Here is a 17717-nt window from a genome sequence, read left to right on the forward strand (position 1 = left end):
GGAAGTTGAGATACGGAAATGGGAGTGTGCACAGATATTAAGTCTCCAGAGGGGTGGACTGCGGGGCATCGAATGGATTTTGTCCATTCATCACCCATTAAACGCCTTGCAAGATGCCTTCCTGTAGTGCAGAAAGGGTAAAGATAACATGACATTTCCTGACTCCTTTGCCGCCAATTCCAAATGTGACCTAGATTTCACCCACTCAGATTCTCCTGCACAACCCTCAGGATGGAAGGGAAGCACCAAGCAGACAGCCTGACATCAGGTATTTGTTTTGCTGCTGAGGATGGCCGTGGAGACAATGAGACTCTTCACTCAGCAGTTTCCTGGTCCGGCAGCTTCTTACCATGGTGAGGGCCTCTTTCTCCCTCATGGACGAGGCAGAGTGGCCGTAGGGCCAGAGTTACTCCTAGAATCTCAGACTACAGCCTACTGCTTCAATCTTTTCCAACAATTTTGTAAGCCACTGAATACCTCATAATAAATCCTTTTCTCAGACTAGTTAGAGTGGATTCTGTTGTCTGCAACGGAACCCTGACTGATTCTAGAATCTCCCCCAACAAGTATCCCCAGGACACTTGCAAGCCCACAGTGCTTGCAAGGCAGTACTTTGGGATCAAATTAAGTATTCTAGAAACTCCAAGTTCAGATGGCTAAAACAAGACACTTCTTCTGAACCTGCCTAGCATGACTGAGGAAGCCGCTGGGATGAGAGTTGAATAAATAGCTCCCACTGTTGTGTTTATTCTGTGCCAAGCCCTGTGCAAGCTCTTCAGTACTGTCTCATTCATCCTCACAACCACATCCCTTTGAATCATCCAGGAAGATTGAAGAACTTTCTCAAGGTCCATTATCTTGGAGATGCGGTTGCTGGGAGCCAAACATAGATCAGACTGACTCCAATCCTGCTCCTGGAACAGCTTCATCCCTATTTTAAGGGTGCAAGTTAAGGGCAAAATCGAACACTCATATTTTTTTTTTCCAAGGCTATAAAAATCTACACTTTAAAAAATAAAATCTATTTAGGAATAATTTTAGAAAAATTGCAAAAAGAGCACAAAGTTCCCATACACCCTCCACCTGATCCCTTCGAAGGCTCACGTCTCACGTTACCACGGGACATTTGCCAAAACCAAGAAATTAACCCTGGCACGGATTTATTAACAGGGCTGCAGACCTCATTTGCATTTCATCAGGTTTTCGGCCAATGTCCTCTGTTCTAGGATGCAGTCCAGGACACCAAATTCCATTTGGCTTCCTTTTTTAAAAATTTTTACTTTTGTCTTCCCATCACCTCATTCCAAAGCAGAAGGACCTCCATTATTTGCAGATGCTCGAGGACGGGAACCACGCACTCTCCAAGTGAGAGGGGCTGTGCGGCAGGACAATTTGGAACAATTTCCCTTGATGCCCATTGGTAGAGGAGCCCTCCTGTTAGAAACTGACAGCAGAAGCCACAGTGAAGACCAAGTGGAAGCCGGGAGCAGGGACCAGGATGCATGCCAGAGGGCAACGGCCGTACAAAATCCCAGCGATGGAAGCCCCAACACGTGGACCCTCTTGATGCATGGCTGGGGGAAGCAGAGTGGAGAAAGGTCACTGCAGGAGCAGCTGGAGCCAGGGTTGGCGAGACAGTGACAGAAAAGGCCAAGGCCAAGTAGCTGAGTAACGTTCCCACCAAGGGGTTTCCACGAAAGATGATGAATCTCTCCTATTAAACATGTCACGGCTGGGCTTGGAAGCCACAGATGAAAACAGAGGTAAGATAATTACTTCCATAGCATGCCTGGTTGTGGGGAAAAAAAAAATCCATAGTCATAAAAATGAGTTAATCACCCAGCCAGGAGTAGGAGAGAGAGCTCTGTAAAGATTTAGAAACCGTATGTGTGTTTAATATAACTTTCACAGTGGGCTGGATTCCCCCAAAGGTGCGAAATTAAAACGAAGGAGACTGAATCTAGTTTTGCCACTGAGTCAGTGTTTTAACACTTGACGTTTCTGACCCAAGATTTGATGTCTCCGTTGCAGAAGTAAACAGGTACACCGTGCTTAGTTACTATAACAATGCCCGGCACACTGTTCCATTACACGAATCAAAGCTTAAAATCAGCTACACCGTGACCCATTCCATATTCACCTAAGGGGCAAGGGACCCCAGCAGGCAAAGTTCTGTCCCTTCAGAGGATATGCTTTAGTTTTTTGGACAACCAATTAGGAGGGAGGGGCCTCCGTATCCCCGGCCATTTGACTACAAGGATTCTTTGAGGGCATGTGGTATTACGCTGAGACTTTAGTCAATGGTCCTGAGATGTCTGGTGACTCCCTTCTTCCAGCTGTAAATTCCTTGTAGCAAACAAACATTGTTCTTGCTGCAGTCTGATCCTCTGATCTTTGTCTGCTGAGGTGCTCTACCAAGGCAAAAACTCAGATGTATAGCACAGGGAACTATACTCAGTATCTTGTAATAACTTACAATGGAAAAGAATCTCAAAAAGAATATATGTGTGTGTGTGTGTGTGTGTGTGTATATATATGTATGCATTATAATGGAATCGCTTTGCTAGACACCTGAAACCAACACAACATTGTAAATCAACTATATTTCAATAAAAAAGTTTTTAAAAAAGAAAAAATACATTTAAAGTAAGGTGTGTTAAGACAAAGAAAAAAAAACCCTCAGCTACTGATTTCAACAATGTCGAACTCCAGGGCATGTGCAGTGGAACCTGATCCTAAATCTAGAAAGTTCCAAGTCTTTCTCACTCACGGTTCTGGATGCCGCTGAGGCTGGGGCAGAGTCTAGAACCTTGTTCTACCTTATCCCAGCATTTTAGGAGTAAGGGGTTGCAGACACATCACTTCTCGCCTGAGGTGTCCTTCTCTCTCTCCTCCCAAAAGGTGAGGAAGTTTTCTTAAGATAACAGATTAGAAAAAGTATTACATGCATTATTAAAACAATGGCAGGTTTTTTTTAACTTGGGGAATCAATTATGCAAGAGGCAGACCCTTTCTGTTTTAAATCCTTCTTATGGAACGTGTTCTAGACTGAGGAGTACACATCCGTGCCTTTGTCAGCAGATTCTGGACCTAAATTTTCCTTTTCTTGGCAAGCCAGGGTCCTAGTTAGGAGCCTTCATTAACTGGGTTCACTTGCTGGTTTCTTAGACCTTTGCTCGAACCTGGGCGCGGGACTCCCCTTCTCCTGATTCTGCTGTCCCCTCTGCTGCAGCTTCCAATGCACTGTCGGTTGGGAAACCAGATCCCCAAACCTAAGAACAGTTTGTTAAACAAACCGTCACAGTGGGGTTTTGATCTGGGGAGACAGGCCTGCTGTTACCTCCCCGCAGCCTGGATCTGCCTGGGGCCATCTCTCTACTCAGAACGCATTTTGGAATTTCCACAATTTGCTTGGCCTGCCCTCACCCCTGAGACTGTGACCCAGGAGGTCTGGGGAGATGCTGCCAAAATTTATGAAGATGCTTCCCAGGTGATTTGATGCGCACATTGGATTGAGAGACACTGTTGCCTTGAGTTCAACCCCTGAATAAACCGGGCCTCCATTCTGCCCGGAAGTCAGAATTTAACAATGAGTCGGCCTTAGCCACATGGCATCTCTCTCCTTATAATCTCTTCCGACAAACCGTTTTACCTCAGAAAAAGAACTTCCAAAGCACACAATGTTTCATAGGCCAAAATAGAGATTTTTATTTCCAAACATAAAGTAGATACGTTTTAGAAAACATAAAGCAATAGCGAAAACGTCAAACCATCTTTGAGAACATGGCTACTTCCAACTTGAACAACAGAAAGGGGATGAAAACTTCACATGACTTTAAAACACAGCACTGACAAGAAACTAGAGTCCCTCCCCCCGCCGAGCAGGGAAGGCAGGGGAGGCTCTCGGCCGGCTTTGGACTTGATATGAACCAAGATAATACACACATGTTCCAAGACAGTCATTTGCTCCCACTCTGCTTGCCTTTCCAGAAAGCTTAACTTACTGCAAACGTGTGTTTTACAATCACAAATAATATGACGGGAGTGGATATGGTCCCTGTGTCTACTGTTTACATAACAGAACATTTTAAACAATGACAAAAATTTAGTTTGCTTTTGACAACAAAACCCACGGACACAGCATCAAACATACACACACACACACACACACACACACTCCACCATGCCCTCGCCTGGCTCCCCGTGCATTAACTAGACCAGTCCAGCCAACATGAATAGCTAGCTGGTCAGTACTAGGTTAGTGTCATCAGGTCTTCAAGAGCAAAGATGGGCTGACTTGGCCTCTGTGGACTTGACTGACGGCAGACCGACTGCAGGGAGGCAGTGATGCCTCCAGGTGGGGTTCTGAGGAGGTCTGGTGCCCTCTGGTTCCTGAGCCCTCCCTTTAGAGGGTGACGAGAGAAACTAACCAATCCACCAGGCTCACCTGCTTTGGAGTGAGAGGGCTGGTCTTCTGGAAATGGAGGGGAAAGTGGTCATTCCTCCAGAGCTGGTACTGGAAACTTGCCATTTTTCCTCCTTCTGGTACTTTAGGTGCTCAACAAATGCTATGAACATCACTAGTTTCTTTCTTCCTTCCTTTCTTTCTTCCTTCCTCTCTCCCTCCCTTCCTCCCTCTCCCTCTCTCTCTCTTTCTTGATTCTAGATGCAACTTTTAAAACTAGCCAATCCATTTACTGGTTAAAACTAGATTGTGTACATCAATAAACAGGTTATTTCTACCCTCACAATTCTTGTGTTGACCATGTATACATTCAAATCTTGCCTTAAACATTTTCTAAAAGAAAACATGCATGAATATAAATAAGCAAGTGAAAAGAATAAAAGCGGACACTTCCTCAGCGGAGTCCTACACCATCAAACATAAATGAAAAGAGAATGCAGAGCTAGTAACTGCACGTTCACATATACTTAGATCATAAGTGTTTTAAGAAACAGTGGTTGAGAGCAGAAAAATGGACAGAAACCAAGATATATTTATCCGCAAGCTGTTAAATGATCATTTCCTGGGTTTTTAGCATCTTTGAACGTCACTGGTTTCTAAAACACACAGACAGACACACAGAGCAAGAGAGAAATGGGCAAATTAGGACCCACTTAGCTAAGTCCTCCTCTACGCGCAGGTTGCATGCTAGCCAGAGCAAAAGAGAGCGCATCGTTTTCCAAACCAGCCTGAGGGAGTTTCCAGATGGCAGAGATCTCAGGGGGTCAGCTGACCTTCCCTTTGTGTGGAGGACAGCCGGGGGAACAACCAGTTGCTTCTATAAGAGGCACAAAATGCTGGAACCTGGGGAAACATCCTGGGTCCAGCATGGTCACCCTGAGGTTCCCAGAGACCACAGGCTGGTGGTATCTGTTGCCCGGAAGCCCAGGGCTGGAAACAAGGGCTGCGTAGCTGTGCTTCTGGGTGGAGATGAACACGTAGTACACATACACACACATGCACATATATGTGTACACACACATTCACACAAAACTTCCTCTGTCCACCTCTTCCTCGCCTGTAAAACTCTAAAACATGCAAGGCCACTGCCTCTGGAGAGAAATGCCTCTTTTTTTCTCCAGTGGAAGGAATCAGAACAGCGACATCCCAAAGCCGGCTCTGCCCTCCAGCTGCCCTGCAAGAGGAGGTCTCTTTCTGCTTTTCCAGGGGATGGTAAGCACCCTGTCTCTGTTCCCCAGCACATCACCCTGGTGTTGTCAGCTCTCTGGGGCAGTGGGCATCAGAAGGAAGCCCTGCAACCCCTCCGCTGGAACATTACCCTCAACTAGCTAACCGGCTGCCCAAGTAGCAGCGGCCCAGGCCTGCCAAGGAAACGAAAAGTAGCTGGGGCTGAATTTCCACAGCGAGGCCTGGAGCCCATCACCCCGGGGCACAAGTCCCGAATCAACCACTCGCTCACAAGCTGGTTGCTTTTAGGCAGGCTGCTAACCCTCTCTGTGCTCTGGTTTCAGCATCTAAAAACAAGACCATGACTCCATGGTGAGGGTTTTGGAAGGAGTCAGGGCCATCTTGCAGGTCCTCAGTTTGTTTCTTCCCTCCCAATTCCGTCAGAATAGGAAGAGGGGCTGCCACCCTGTGCTCTGGTGGCTGAGCTTGGAAGTAAGCGTTCCTGAAAGGAAGCCTGGGACCCTTGGGGAAACTGAGGTTCCTCTGTATGACTACTGTCCCCTGACTGAACAAGCTGGTTGGGTACCAACCTGTAAGCAGCTGTCACATTACTATGACAACCAAAAGGCAGGCACTGGAGGATGCTGAACTGGCTGACTGTTCTTTCAGGCTCTGGGTGCTCTGATTTGAGATCTGTTTTTAAACCATGAGCTTTTGTCTTTTAAATTTCTTTTTAAAAATGAATTCCCCCTTTTGCTTACTTTGACGAATAGAAGGCCTTTCTCTTGTAATTGAAACCGAGGGAGAAATGATGATTTAAATCCTTTGAATCTGCTCCTCTGCTGGAGGCTCCGTCAGTCGGACGCTGGGAGCCACCTGTGGCTGTGTCCTCCCACGTTCCCTTTCCAGGCCTCAGCGGTTTGCTGGAAAATGGGGGGAAGGGGGGCAGCCTGGAAACGCTCAAGAGAGCCTCTCTTTCCAGGATTTGCACCCAGGAGTAACTCATGTTCCAGAAGAAATTAAAGCAACTACAAATTTCCTAGGCTGGATACAGACACACAAGTGTTAAAAAGCTTATCCCTGAGCCTACATGGCCAGGATGGGTGGCGCGTGGAGGGTTGCCCCTGCACACACTCTGGCCAAGCGGGGCACTTGATTTATTTTGGTTTATTTACCTGTTCCCAAGTCTTGCAAGAAGGTGGACCTAGAAGTGTCCTGAGCGTGGAGAGAATGGCTGTGACACCTTGGGGAGGGAGAGGGACTTGAAAAACTCAGGGACCCCCCGTCACCAGGGGAGGCAGGTGGGGGGCAGTGGTGGAAGGTCATTTTCACCCCTCAAAGATGAACACCCCCAAATTCTGCTGACAGAGCAGGAGACCAAGACATGGAGAGGGTCAGGGTGACTGGGGCCGAGACACCTAAGTGCCACCCCAATCCACTCTACCCCTCCTTGTTGCTAAGAGATGCCCATTTTGTTGGAGGATGTGTTTCCAGACTCCTGAGAGATGCAGGGGAACCATGTGACAGTTCTGACCAGTGAGATGTCGACAGACGTGTCTGGGTGGGGCTTCTGGGAAAGCTCCCGAACAGAAGGGCCCATGTATTTAATGCTGGGCCTGTGCTCACAGCTCATGGCCCGACCACCTCTCCTCTGCTGCTGACCCAGACAGGTGACAATCCTACTGGGGTGAGAGAAGCAGGGGGAGACGCCATGCCATTAGCTGAGTTCCCAAGAGAGAGGGAATTAGGGTGCATTCCCGACTGGGCTGGGAACACAAGAGGTTGCTGGGGGTCACTGTGCTGCCACCAGTGAGAGACACTCAGGTAACAGACTTCAAAGGAAGTCGCTGGCATCTCGGGATCCACAGAGCTAGCAGGGACCTCTCCCCATCTCCCCACTGCCCCAGACGTGGCCACCCTGGGGGAGGGGGGGGGAGGGGTGTCCCTCATCAGGGGAGGCAGCTAAGGAGGGTGACAGCAGCTTTGATCAGGCTCACCTGTGTTTCTCTCTTTTCCTTCCTCCCCTCCCCCCTCCCCCTTCCTCCGTCTCTCCTCTCTCTCTCTCTCTGTCTCTGTCTCTCTCACACACACATACACACACATGCACGCACACACCCCTGGGCTGGGCAGTGATGTTCACACTTCTTACCATCTTCTCTCAGTCTGGGGGACAGAGGAAAAAATAAACACACGAAGGTCCCCCTGCGACACCCTTCTAAGAAGGCACGTTAAAGCTCTTCGAGAGTTGGTGTCTCACGAAGCTAGAAAGTCATAGAAATCAGTTGTCTGCACCCACTTTAAGCAAGAGATGAACACTTGAAAAGCACCAGTAAATGATGGTTATATCATATCGGCCCCGCATTTATATGAAAGTAATGAAAATATCAATTCTCTTTTTTAAAAAAGTTATGCAAACAAGCTCTATGGCATCACTGTCAAAGTTTAAAAAATATATGCAGACACTCCCACCCAGCAGCCCACACATTACACTTCTCCCCCGAGCCCACACGCAGGACACAACGGTGTTCACATCCTTCGAGCTTTTTCTTTCTGAAGTTACGGATGGGGGTGGGGGGATGGGGCGACCGCGAGCAGGGAGCCGCCTGGGGGTAGCGGTGACCAGGCTCAGCTCTGGCCTTGGCCATCTCTTGCTGTGTGGCTGTGGGTAAGTTGCTTCCCCTCTCTGGGCCGCTGCCTGCTCGCTGTGAAGTGGGAGAGTGGGAGAGGAGATGTTCAAAGGCCCTGGCCACAGCGCTGACCTTCTTGGGCTGGACCAATGCAACCCAGTGGGCATCTGGGCTCAGCTGCCTGGGCCTGAGGTCTTGGTTCACACAGCCCCTGATTTTCCAGTAAAGCGATCGCCTGTGGAGAACGGCTTTGTGGCTTGGTTTCTAAATATCTGGAGAAAAGTGTGCTTTCTGAGTCAGTGCTGAGAGCCCTTCTCGGTGACGCTGTTTTCCTGCCCTGTGGATGTCCAGCTCTTTCTAGTTACAGGGACGCCGGGGTCCCTGCGCTGAGAGCTGTGCTGAGGCTGGACTTGCGCTGGAAAGGACGGGTCCGTGTGCTCCAGAGAGCAGGGGGCAGCGGCACGTGCTGGGGGTCTGGACCCTCTTGGGTCTTCGGTTTCCCCTCTGTTTAAAGGTCTTTCTTGGTCTATAACACTGTGATTTCAAAGGCCTGAGGAATCCCTTCTTGGTCTCCTATGCATAGCTGAACAGACAAAATCAATTTGTAAAGAGTGGGAACTAAGCATTTTTTAAAAAGGAAAATTTTGTGTTGATTTAGGGAAAATATGATCCAGTTATGAAGCGCTTAGGAACCATTCCAGAATTCCTCGGGGAGGAAGGGATGTATTTCCAGCCTCAGGCCCCAGGTGGTTCATGGGCCCGACTGCCAAGCCCCTGCAGAGGGGGCCTGGTGGGGCGCCTGGCCCCTGGGTCCCTTGTGGGCACATGTGTGGGACACAGGACCCACCTCTCTCCAAAGTCCCTTCTGGGAGGAGGAGGGAGAGCCCTTCAGACAGGCTGAGCTCCACGGCGGACCTCCACTGTCTACCTTAGACCCTTGATCTCTGGACCCTGGCGTGGCAGATGCTCCCCTCTGTCCCTTCAGCCTGAGTCATAGATGATGAAAAACCCAGCTTAAGAGCAACGGAGGTAACACATCTTCCCTGGCACTGTCAGGTGGGTGCTACACACAGAGTGTGCTCATCATTCTGCGTGGAAAGCTTAACAATAAGCTTCCTCTCCTTCATTTTCTCCCTGAACAGAGCAGAGAACACGGGGCATGATCTAACCATTCCCTGAAGACGCACTGTCCTGACCATGAACCTTCATCACTGGTCTGGGCTGTTCAGGCTCCTTGAGGTCCCCATTCTGCTGTGCTTTCTTTTTCTTTCTTTTTTTTTTTTTTTTTTTTTGCGGTACGCGGGCCTCTCACTGCTGTGGCCTCTCCCGTTGCAGAGCACAGGCTCCGGACGCGCAGGCTCAGCGGCCATGGCTCACGGGCCCAGCCGCTCCGCGGCATGTGGGATCTTCCCGGACCGGGGCACGAACCCGCGTCCCCTGCATCGGCAGGCGGACTCCCAACCACCGCGCCACCAGGGAAGCCCTCTGCTGTGCTTTCTTAGTTCTGGGTCTGCTCTTCGGAGTTCTTCTTTTCCTCCCTTAATTTCACTCTATCACTTGTCACTTTTCATTGCTGCCATTGAGCCTGCCTGGGATCGGCACCCTTTCTGCTTCTAATCCACAGCATCTAATCTGCTGTCATTCTAAAAAATAGACAAGCATGGTTGTTCTCACTGTACCTAGAGTTAAGAGTCACTGGGCTCTGAATGAGGGCCAGGGTTGTTCTTCTATGCTGACAGCTCAGAGTCCTCTTCATGAACATCTGGGGGTAGGGCTTGGCTTCTGGATGGGAGGTGGTCATAAAAGCGACCTGTTATTGTTCCTGCTCTCCAGGGCTGACTGCAGACCAAGGCCAAAATGCCACAAGATCCCACTGGACAAAAACACTGCTGGGAATTTTCCCAAAGACAAATAGAGGTCATATATGAAATCATACATACTGAGCATTTACATAGAGAGCATATAAAAATGCTATGCATTATTCCCTAGTCCCACACGGAACATGTTTAGTATAAATAGACGAAGACAACACTGTATAAAAAGTACTTTTGCTCTGGGAACATCAATACAGTATTTACATGGATGCAGCCCGGCAGGCTCTGGCCTGCCCCTGTTTCCAGTTTCCCCAGCATCTTCTGGAGGAGGCTGGGGCACATGGAAGTTTGGAGAAGAAAGTCCCCGGAGCGCCGCCAGGGGGCTAGGTGGGCGGGGGGCCGTCGTAGCGGAGCGTGAGCGTGAAGGAGCGGGCAAAGTTGTTGGCCAGCGTGCAGCTGCGGTCCGCCTCCCTGACGGGAAGCAGGAAGAGCAGCAGCAGGAAGAGCAGCAGCAGCAGCTGCAGGGGGAGCGCCACGCAGCACACCTTCCGGCAGAGGGAGCCGAGCCCTCGCCACTGCTGGGTCTGCAGAACCAAAGCAGGAGATGTGAGTGGGCTCCGGATGAGAGCGGGCTCGGGAGGAGAGGGTGGGGATGACCCAGGAGCAGCAGTGGCTCCGGGCGGACTCTCCAACCGCATGGGCCTCCGTTTTCCCATCTGTGAAGTGGGACTAATGTCAGTTCTGCCGGAAACAAAGATCTCTAGTTTTCTCAAACCACTCAGAAAGGAAGAGGATAAAAAAGTTACAGGCTTTGTCCATGATTACATAAATCTTTGCCAGGTTATAAGAGTCCTGCGTGTGAATTTTAAGAAGGTCACTCAATCTCGCTAAACTTCAGATTTCCATCTATAAATAGGGGGAATAATGGCACCTACCTGACAGAGTTGTTGTGAGGATTCAATGAGACAGAGCCTGGCACAGAGCAGGTACTCAAAGCTGCTGCCATTATTATTAGGCATCACTACTACGATCACCATCTTTGGTGCATGTGTTTGGCCCATGCGGTGAAGCTACCATCTGTGGGATTATGACTAAAGACCTCTAAGTCAGAATCCCGCACAGGCAGAACCATACAGCAGCACTGCAGGGCCCCAGTTGGCCAGTTCCCCTCTGTCCCTGCCACGTGCCCCAGTGTGGAGCCCCCCTCTTCCCAGGAAACAGGGGTGCTGGTGGAAAGGGGGCTGCCCCCTCACCCATTACAAGACACATGACAAGACACATTCATGGGGAATGTAAACCATTTGAAGATGACCTACTTCTGGGTCAGCGTTTCATAAGTAGCAGAGCAGCTCCCTTGCTGCTATCTACTGAACATCAGCCCTTGACACAGGGTTTGAAAAAATAACAATAAAAGAAAACAAAAACGATCACCATCTAAATCATGGTCACCACCGTCACCACCATAATCTCAATTTCTTCATCTCCTCCTCTTCCTCTTCCTTCTTCGTTTCCTCCCTCTCCTTGTTCATCATCAACACCCTCAATATCACCTGAATGCCAATCTCACAATCTCACAAGTCCAAACGTCTAATGGGTTTCTTTGCTGCGACGTCCATGAAAGTAGCCACAGGACACTTCCTAAATTCTAGAGGGACTGGCTGGGTTGCAACTTCACGGGAGTGCAGAGCCAAGAGCTGGCCACCCCGTAAAGCGGAGGCCCCACACTCAAGATACAGCACGGTGCAGGGCAGGGGCCCAGTTCTCAGGAGCTTGGCCGACTGGGCTCCAGTGAAGACTCTGTCACACACTAGCTATGTCAATACCTTCTCTAAGCCTCAGTTTCCTTCTCTGAAAAATGGGGATAAAACACCTACCCCCATTTTCCAGGTTGTGGTGAGGACTCAAAGCAAAGTACATTTATACACCAATTAAAAAGTATATATGCTCTTGGGACTTCCCTGGTGTTCCAGTGGGTAAGACTCCACGCTCCCAAGGCAGGGGGCCTGGGTTTGATCCCTGGTCCGGGAACTAGATCCCGCATGTGTGCCGCAACTAAGAAGTCCACGTGCCACATCTAAGAGTCCACATGCCACAACTAAGAAGCCCGCATGCCACGACGAAGATCCCGCATGCCGCAACTAAGAGCTGGTACAGCCAAAATAAATAAATAAATACATAAATTTTAAAAAAAGTATATATGCTCTTATTACTAGTACTATTATTATAGAATATACCTACTGGCTCCCTGAAGAACCAAAGGTTCACTTTCCAGGGTACCAAGTCAAGTGATGATAATGATAGTGATAACGATGCTGGGGAGGATGGGCATGATGATAGTGATGCTGATGGTGGCGGGGATGACGCTGAGAGGAACTATGCAGGTGTTTCTGCGAGGTTCTGACCTGAGCACTCCTCTCTCTCTACCTCTCATACCTGAGTCATCTCACCCACTCTCCTGCCCCAACTGTCTCCTCCAGGTTGATAACACTTGACCCTATGCCTCCAACTCCAGGTGTTCTCACTCACCAAAGGCCCTAGACACTGATTTTGTAGAAACAGACTTCTTACAACCCACACAATGGAGAAGCATTGCTGGCTGCATTTATCTCAGCAGTGACTTCAGGAGAGAGAGAGAGAGAGAGAGAGAGAGAGAGAGAGAGAGAGAGAGAGAGAGAGAGTGTGTGTGTGTGTGTGTGTGTGTGTGTTAAGTCATTTAAATAGCTGAACGATGTCCACAGAGGAGACAGGATCTTCCCACAGCTGCCAGGCTGGGTCAGACCTGGCTGCCACGTGCTCTTACCCACCTACTCGACTCATGTAGCAATGCCTCAGTCTCTGGGGGCTCTAACTTTTGACACTTCATGTTGACTTTGCCCGATTCCAAATCTCTGACCCACCCAGGAGAGGGAAAGAGGGCGAGGCAACATGTCGGCCCCCCCACTAGCCTGGGTTCACACCACAACTGAAAACCTGTAATTAGTGGTCTCCCAAGTGGAGATCTGTGTCTAAGGGTCCTGTTTGCTTCTCCTTTCTCAGAGCTAACACTTTGCTTATTTAAGTGAGGAGCTGTGCCTTGGCCACGATCCGCTGGAGAAAACAACTCTGAAGGTCCAAAGCATGTTTGCATTTACAAGTGTTGACAAGGGGTGATCTTTTTCAAGGAGTCCTGCTGCCTGCCCCATGTCTATTCACAGAGCTCACGTCTTCGTTTTGAGGGACCTGAATTCTAAAATGCCCTTTAAAATAGAAGACACACTTTAATATGATTCTCAAATGCTTAGAAAACAAATGTGTGTGTGCACACACACACACACACACACACACACACACACAGGCATGAACTACTGTCCAAGACGCCAACAAAGAAATTGACAATCTCAGCTCTTCCCAGATCTGGGAGCTTCTCTGTGCCTCAGTTTCCCCATAGAAAGTACTACGTGTGTCCTGCCCTGTTAGAGCTATCCAAAGAGAGAAGGGGCTTCCTCGGGAAGTGATAAGCTCCCCATTCCTTAGGGTGTGGAAGCAGAGCGTTGATAGCACGTGGTGGTGGGGAGGAAACAGGTGATGTTGTGGAGGGTGATGAAATGCTTGAGTCCTCCAATATCTCCCACGAACCTGAGACTCTGCAGTTTTCAGGAGTTCAGGCAAGATGAGTTTATCACAGTAAATGTGACTTAATCTTCTGCCATTGATGGAAAAGGATGTAGGGGAAAGAAAAGGCTTGGAGTCCTGGGTTCTAACCCTGGCCCTGTCACTTCCCAGCTGTGTGACCTAGGACAGGTCACTCAGCCTCTCTGAGCCTCAGTGCCTCCATCTGTCAAGGCAAAGGGAGACTGACACCTGCCTGCCAGAGTCATAAGGATAAACAGGGCAATGCAGCTTACGCTCAACATGCAAATGATGAGCCAACATGCCAATGGTCCTTGGCAAATACTCATTCCTTTACTCCTCCAACTGCCCAGGGCAGATGGGCAGCTTCTACTAGACCCCTAAGCTTCCCCCTGCACCCGGGGTGCCAAGAATCAGACACTATCAACCTCCTCAGCCCCATCAGAAAGGAAGACACTGCTCTCCCTCAACGCCATCTCTTGGCCCCTTAAAGGCTCTCAGATCCTCCTGCCACAGGGCCTTTGCACAGGTTATCCCTTCTGCTGGAAGACCCATTTCCCTCCTTTCTCCAATGCACCTGGTTAGCTCCTACTGATCATTCTAATCTCAACTTGTGAGTCGCTTCCTCAGGGGAACCTTCCCTGCCTCTAAACCAAAAAAAGGCCCATTCCACGTTCTCACGGCACCAATGCCTTTCCTCTGGGTTACCACTTAAAGTCCGTGTTCCCCTTGGCTCCTTGGAGGCAGGGTCTACATTAGTTTGGTTCATCGCTGTATCCTCAGCAATGTGCAGTAAATACCTACTGAAAGAACGAAACAATGAATAAGAGGCTCTTTCCCTTCCTGTGCATCTGGCCATCTGCTCCTCCCTCGGTGCCTGTGGTGTGACCACGCAGACACTCACTGACCTGTCAGTGAACTGTCCACGCTGTCCTGATGGCTCCCCCAGAGCATCTGGGCTCCACACGTGAATGAACAACACTGAACACACCCCAGCCCCGCGCTCAGCTCGTCTCCTCACTCACGGGCTTCCTGAGCTCCTGCCCAGCTCTGGGAGGTACCCTGTGCCCATTTCTCAGAAGAAGAAACTGAGCCCGCAGGAAATAACCAGCCCAAGGTCACACGGACAGGCTCAGATTGCCAGCATGGCTCCACAGCCAGGCTCTTCCCACCATCCCATGCGGCGTTTCTCATGAGAAGCAGCAGCAACAATGACAAAAAGTCCCCCTGGGCCTCTGTTGAAGCTGGTCCCACCCTGACCCAGGGCCCTGGGTATGGGAGTCCCACGGCAACACCACTCGGGCTTGCAGGGTCTTTCCCAGGAGCTAGTTTGGTCTCATTCTCCAGCACAAAGACGCTTCCAGGCCAGCGCCAAGAGCTCAAGGTGATGGGCAGGGGCCAGCTTTTCTCTGGCTATTCAGGATGGACCGGCACCAATGCCCCTCACTAGACTCTCACTTGGCAATGAGTTCAGTCCCTGAAGCTCCCTCTGACAGACGCCAAGCCACATGCTGGCTGGCTTGCTCCCACTGGCGTTCCTCGAGAACCCCCAGGGGGCTGCGTCTCCTTGACTGGTACAGGGAGTCTCAGGACATCACAGATCTTGGGCTGGGTCCTGCCCACAGCACCTTGAATATCTTCATCACCAAGTTCTTGGTGCCGAAGCACTGAGTCAGAGCCCGAACTCACTCCCCAGGCACGCTCAGAGGCGGCGGAGAGCTCCCACCCAGGCACAGAAGGGCAGAGGCTGGGGAGGGGCGGGGTTAATGTTATCTCCTACTGGGCCAGCCCTGCATGCGATGGTCAGGCTACAGAACTGTGTTTTTCCAGCCCCCTGGCTTGGTTTGGGGGAGGATGAAGATGAGACGGTCTGAGCTGGCTTTTTGGAGGTGGTTTGGTGATTGATGGGAAGACCCTCTGGATGAAATGATCGGACTGAGGAGTGACCTTATTATTACTCAAGAGAGGACAGAGCCCCATTCAGCAGCAGATGTATGGACACAAGGCCCCCTTCCCTTTCCTTCCTTCCCTTATCTTTCCTCATCTGAGATCCATCCATGACCAGGCTCTTTTGAGTCTAGGACAGAACCCAGGTCAGTGAGGGTCTAGGGTGACCCAGAGGCATCCAGCTTGGGAGACTGGGTAGTGAGGATGCTTTGCTGATATGGGGAACGGGGTTTGGCTGGACACAGGGAATACGGTGAGGTCAGCTTTAGACACGCTGAGTCGAGGAGTCTCCCGGGTAAACATCCCACATCTAGCTTGGGCCTTGGCACTGAAGCTAGAAGGAGACCCAGACCAGAGGTGGACCAGAGAGAGAGAGAGGCCTAGAGTTGGGGAACAAAGCCACGGCAGGAAGGAACTGCTGCGGAGAGAGTGAGTCGTGAGAGGGAAAGAGGCCCCAGAGAACCCGGTGGATGTGACCATGTAAGAAAGAGGCGCTGTATTTCTAGGGTCTCTGAGCAGTTAGTTCTTATTAATTATAAAAGAAATGAGAGCAGTTTCACAGGCGAGAAATTTGGCAGTCATCACCTTCATCACGTGATCAGAATCAGCATCACCAATATGGGGGTGTGTCAATATCACATGTCCCCAATAAGACGCACTGAGAACACAGCATCACTTCTGGGATATGCCTTCCAGAAATGCAGAGCAGGGAAACACCGGGGAAACCCAAAGTGAGGGACATTCTACAGAATATCTGGCCTGTACTCAAGAAGGTCAAGGTCAAGAAAAACTGAGGACTGGTCCCAGCTTAGAGGAGACTAAAGAGGTGGGATGACTGAATGTAACGTGTGATCCTAGGTTGGATCCTGGACTGCGGAAAAGGCTATAAAAGACTGTAAATGGTACATGCCTACAATGGAATGTTATTCTGTGTAAAGGGAAATGAAATATCAGCCACAAAAAGGCATGGAGGAAACTCAAGTGCATGTTGCTAAGTGAAAGAAGGAAGAAAATCAGTGGTTGCTGGGGCTCTGGGGGAGGGGAGAGGGATAAAGAGGAAGAGCTGGGAGAAGGTTGAGGCAGTGACACCATTCTGCGTGACACTGCAACGTCATCAGATATTTGTCAAAGCCCATAGAATGTGCAACACAAAAAGTGAACCCTAACGTTAACTATGAACTCCGGTTAATAGTGATGATTTTTTAAAACCATAGCTATTGAATGAATAATAAAGTGGACTAACAAATGAAAAGAAAAAAAAGCATAGATATTGTGAGAGAAAGTTATTGCCTAACGTGGAAAACTCACTAAGAGATTTAGTGAGTTCTGAGATTTGGTCGTACAATATTTCTTCTGCTCTACCACGCTGAATGTAAGGTGCAGCACTATTTTACACACGGCTAAGAAAGAAAGAGACCCAACAACCAACATGGAGCGTCTGATTGGAGATCCCACCTAATGCCGGGGCCACACGGGGCTATGCGTTCAGGGTCGGGGGGAACCGAGGGTTCATCGCGCCCCACCGAAAGGGGAAGCAGGGAAATCCCAGGTCTTATCTTGGCACTGGGTGCGGGCAGGAAATAAAGTCTACCCTGAGAATTTGAACCTCAGTCCAGAGCTCCCAGAGGTGGGTCATCTAAATTGACACAATCAGTGTGGTCCAATGGAAAACAAAACTCAACCTCCAAGGAGAGATTTTAATTTAAAGAAATCTCAGGCGGAAAGTGTCCCGGGTGGCAGAAAAAAGTAAGCCCCAGTCTTCGCTGGAAAAACTAGATTGTAATAGGACACCCCATTCCCGAGAGGTGAAAATGTGAATAATTATGAGTCTAAAACCTGTGAATAAAATGCCACTCTCGAGTCTCTCACCATCTGGACCCGTCACCCAGAGGCCACAGCATGGGACGCCCGGGAGGAATCTGCTCTCCATGCCTGCACACGGGCATGTGGCCCCGCCTAGTGCACGCCGGCAAAGGCAAGCATTGGCAAATCTGCTCCTCAACTAACAGGCTGTCTCAGGTAGGACCCCTTCCCTGTACCAGCGCAGGAATTCAGTCGACTCACAGCCCAACAGCAGCTCGAAAAGCA

General features: G+C 49.8%; 1 protein-coding gene and 1 pseudogene across 4 annotated transcripts in view; both read right to left on the reverse strand.

Moving 5' to 3' along the window:
• Positions 1–3683: 3683 nt before the first annotated feature.
• Positions 3684–7265, reverse strand: LOC138842573 (putative uncharacterized protein encoded by LINC00341; annotated as a pseudogene).
• A 625-nt stretch (positions 7266–7890) lies between these two features.
• Positions 7891–17717, reverse strand: part of SYNE3 (spectrin repeat containing nuclear envelope family member 3) — a 91463-nt gene continuing 81636 nt past the window's right edge. For all 4 annotated transcript variants that reach the window (XM_030883460.2, XM_060295251.1, XM_060295252.1 and 1 more), the window contains one exon: positions 7891–10657. In XM_030883460.2, the coding sequence (XP_030739320.2) occupies positions 10457–10657 (201 nt within the window). In that variant the 3' untranslated portion in view covers positions 7891–10456. The remainder of the gene's footprint in view (positions 10658–17717) is intronic.

The sequence above is a fragment of the Globicephala melas genome, chromosome 2 (assembly GCF_963455315.2).
Source record: "Globicephala melas chromosome 2, mGloMel1.2, whole genome shotgun sequence".
Lineage (NCBI taxonomy): Eukaryota > Metazoa > Chordata > Mammalia > Artiodactyla > Delphinidae > Globicephala > Globicephala melas.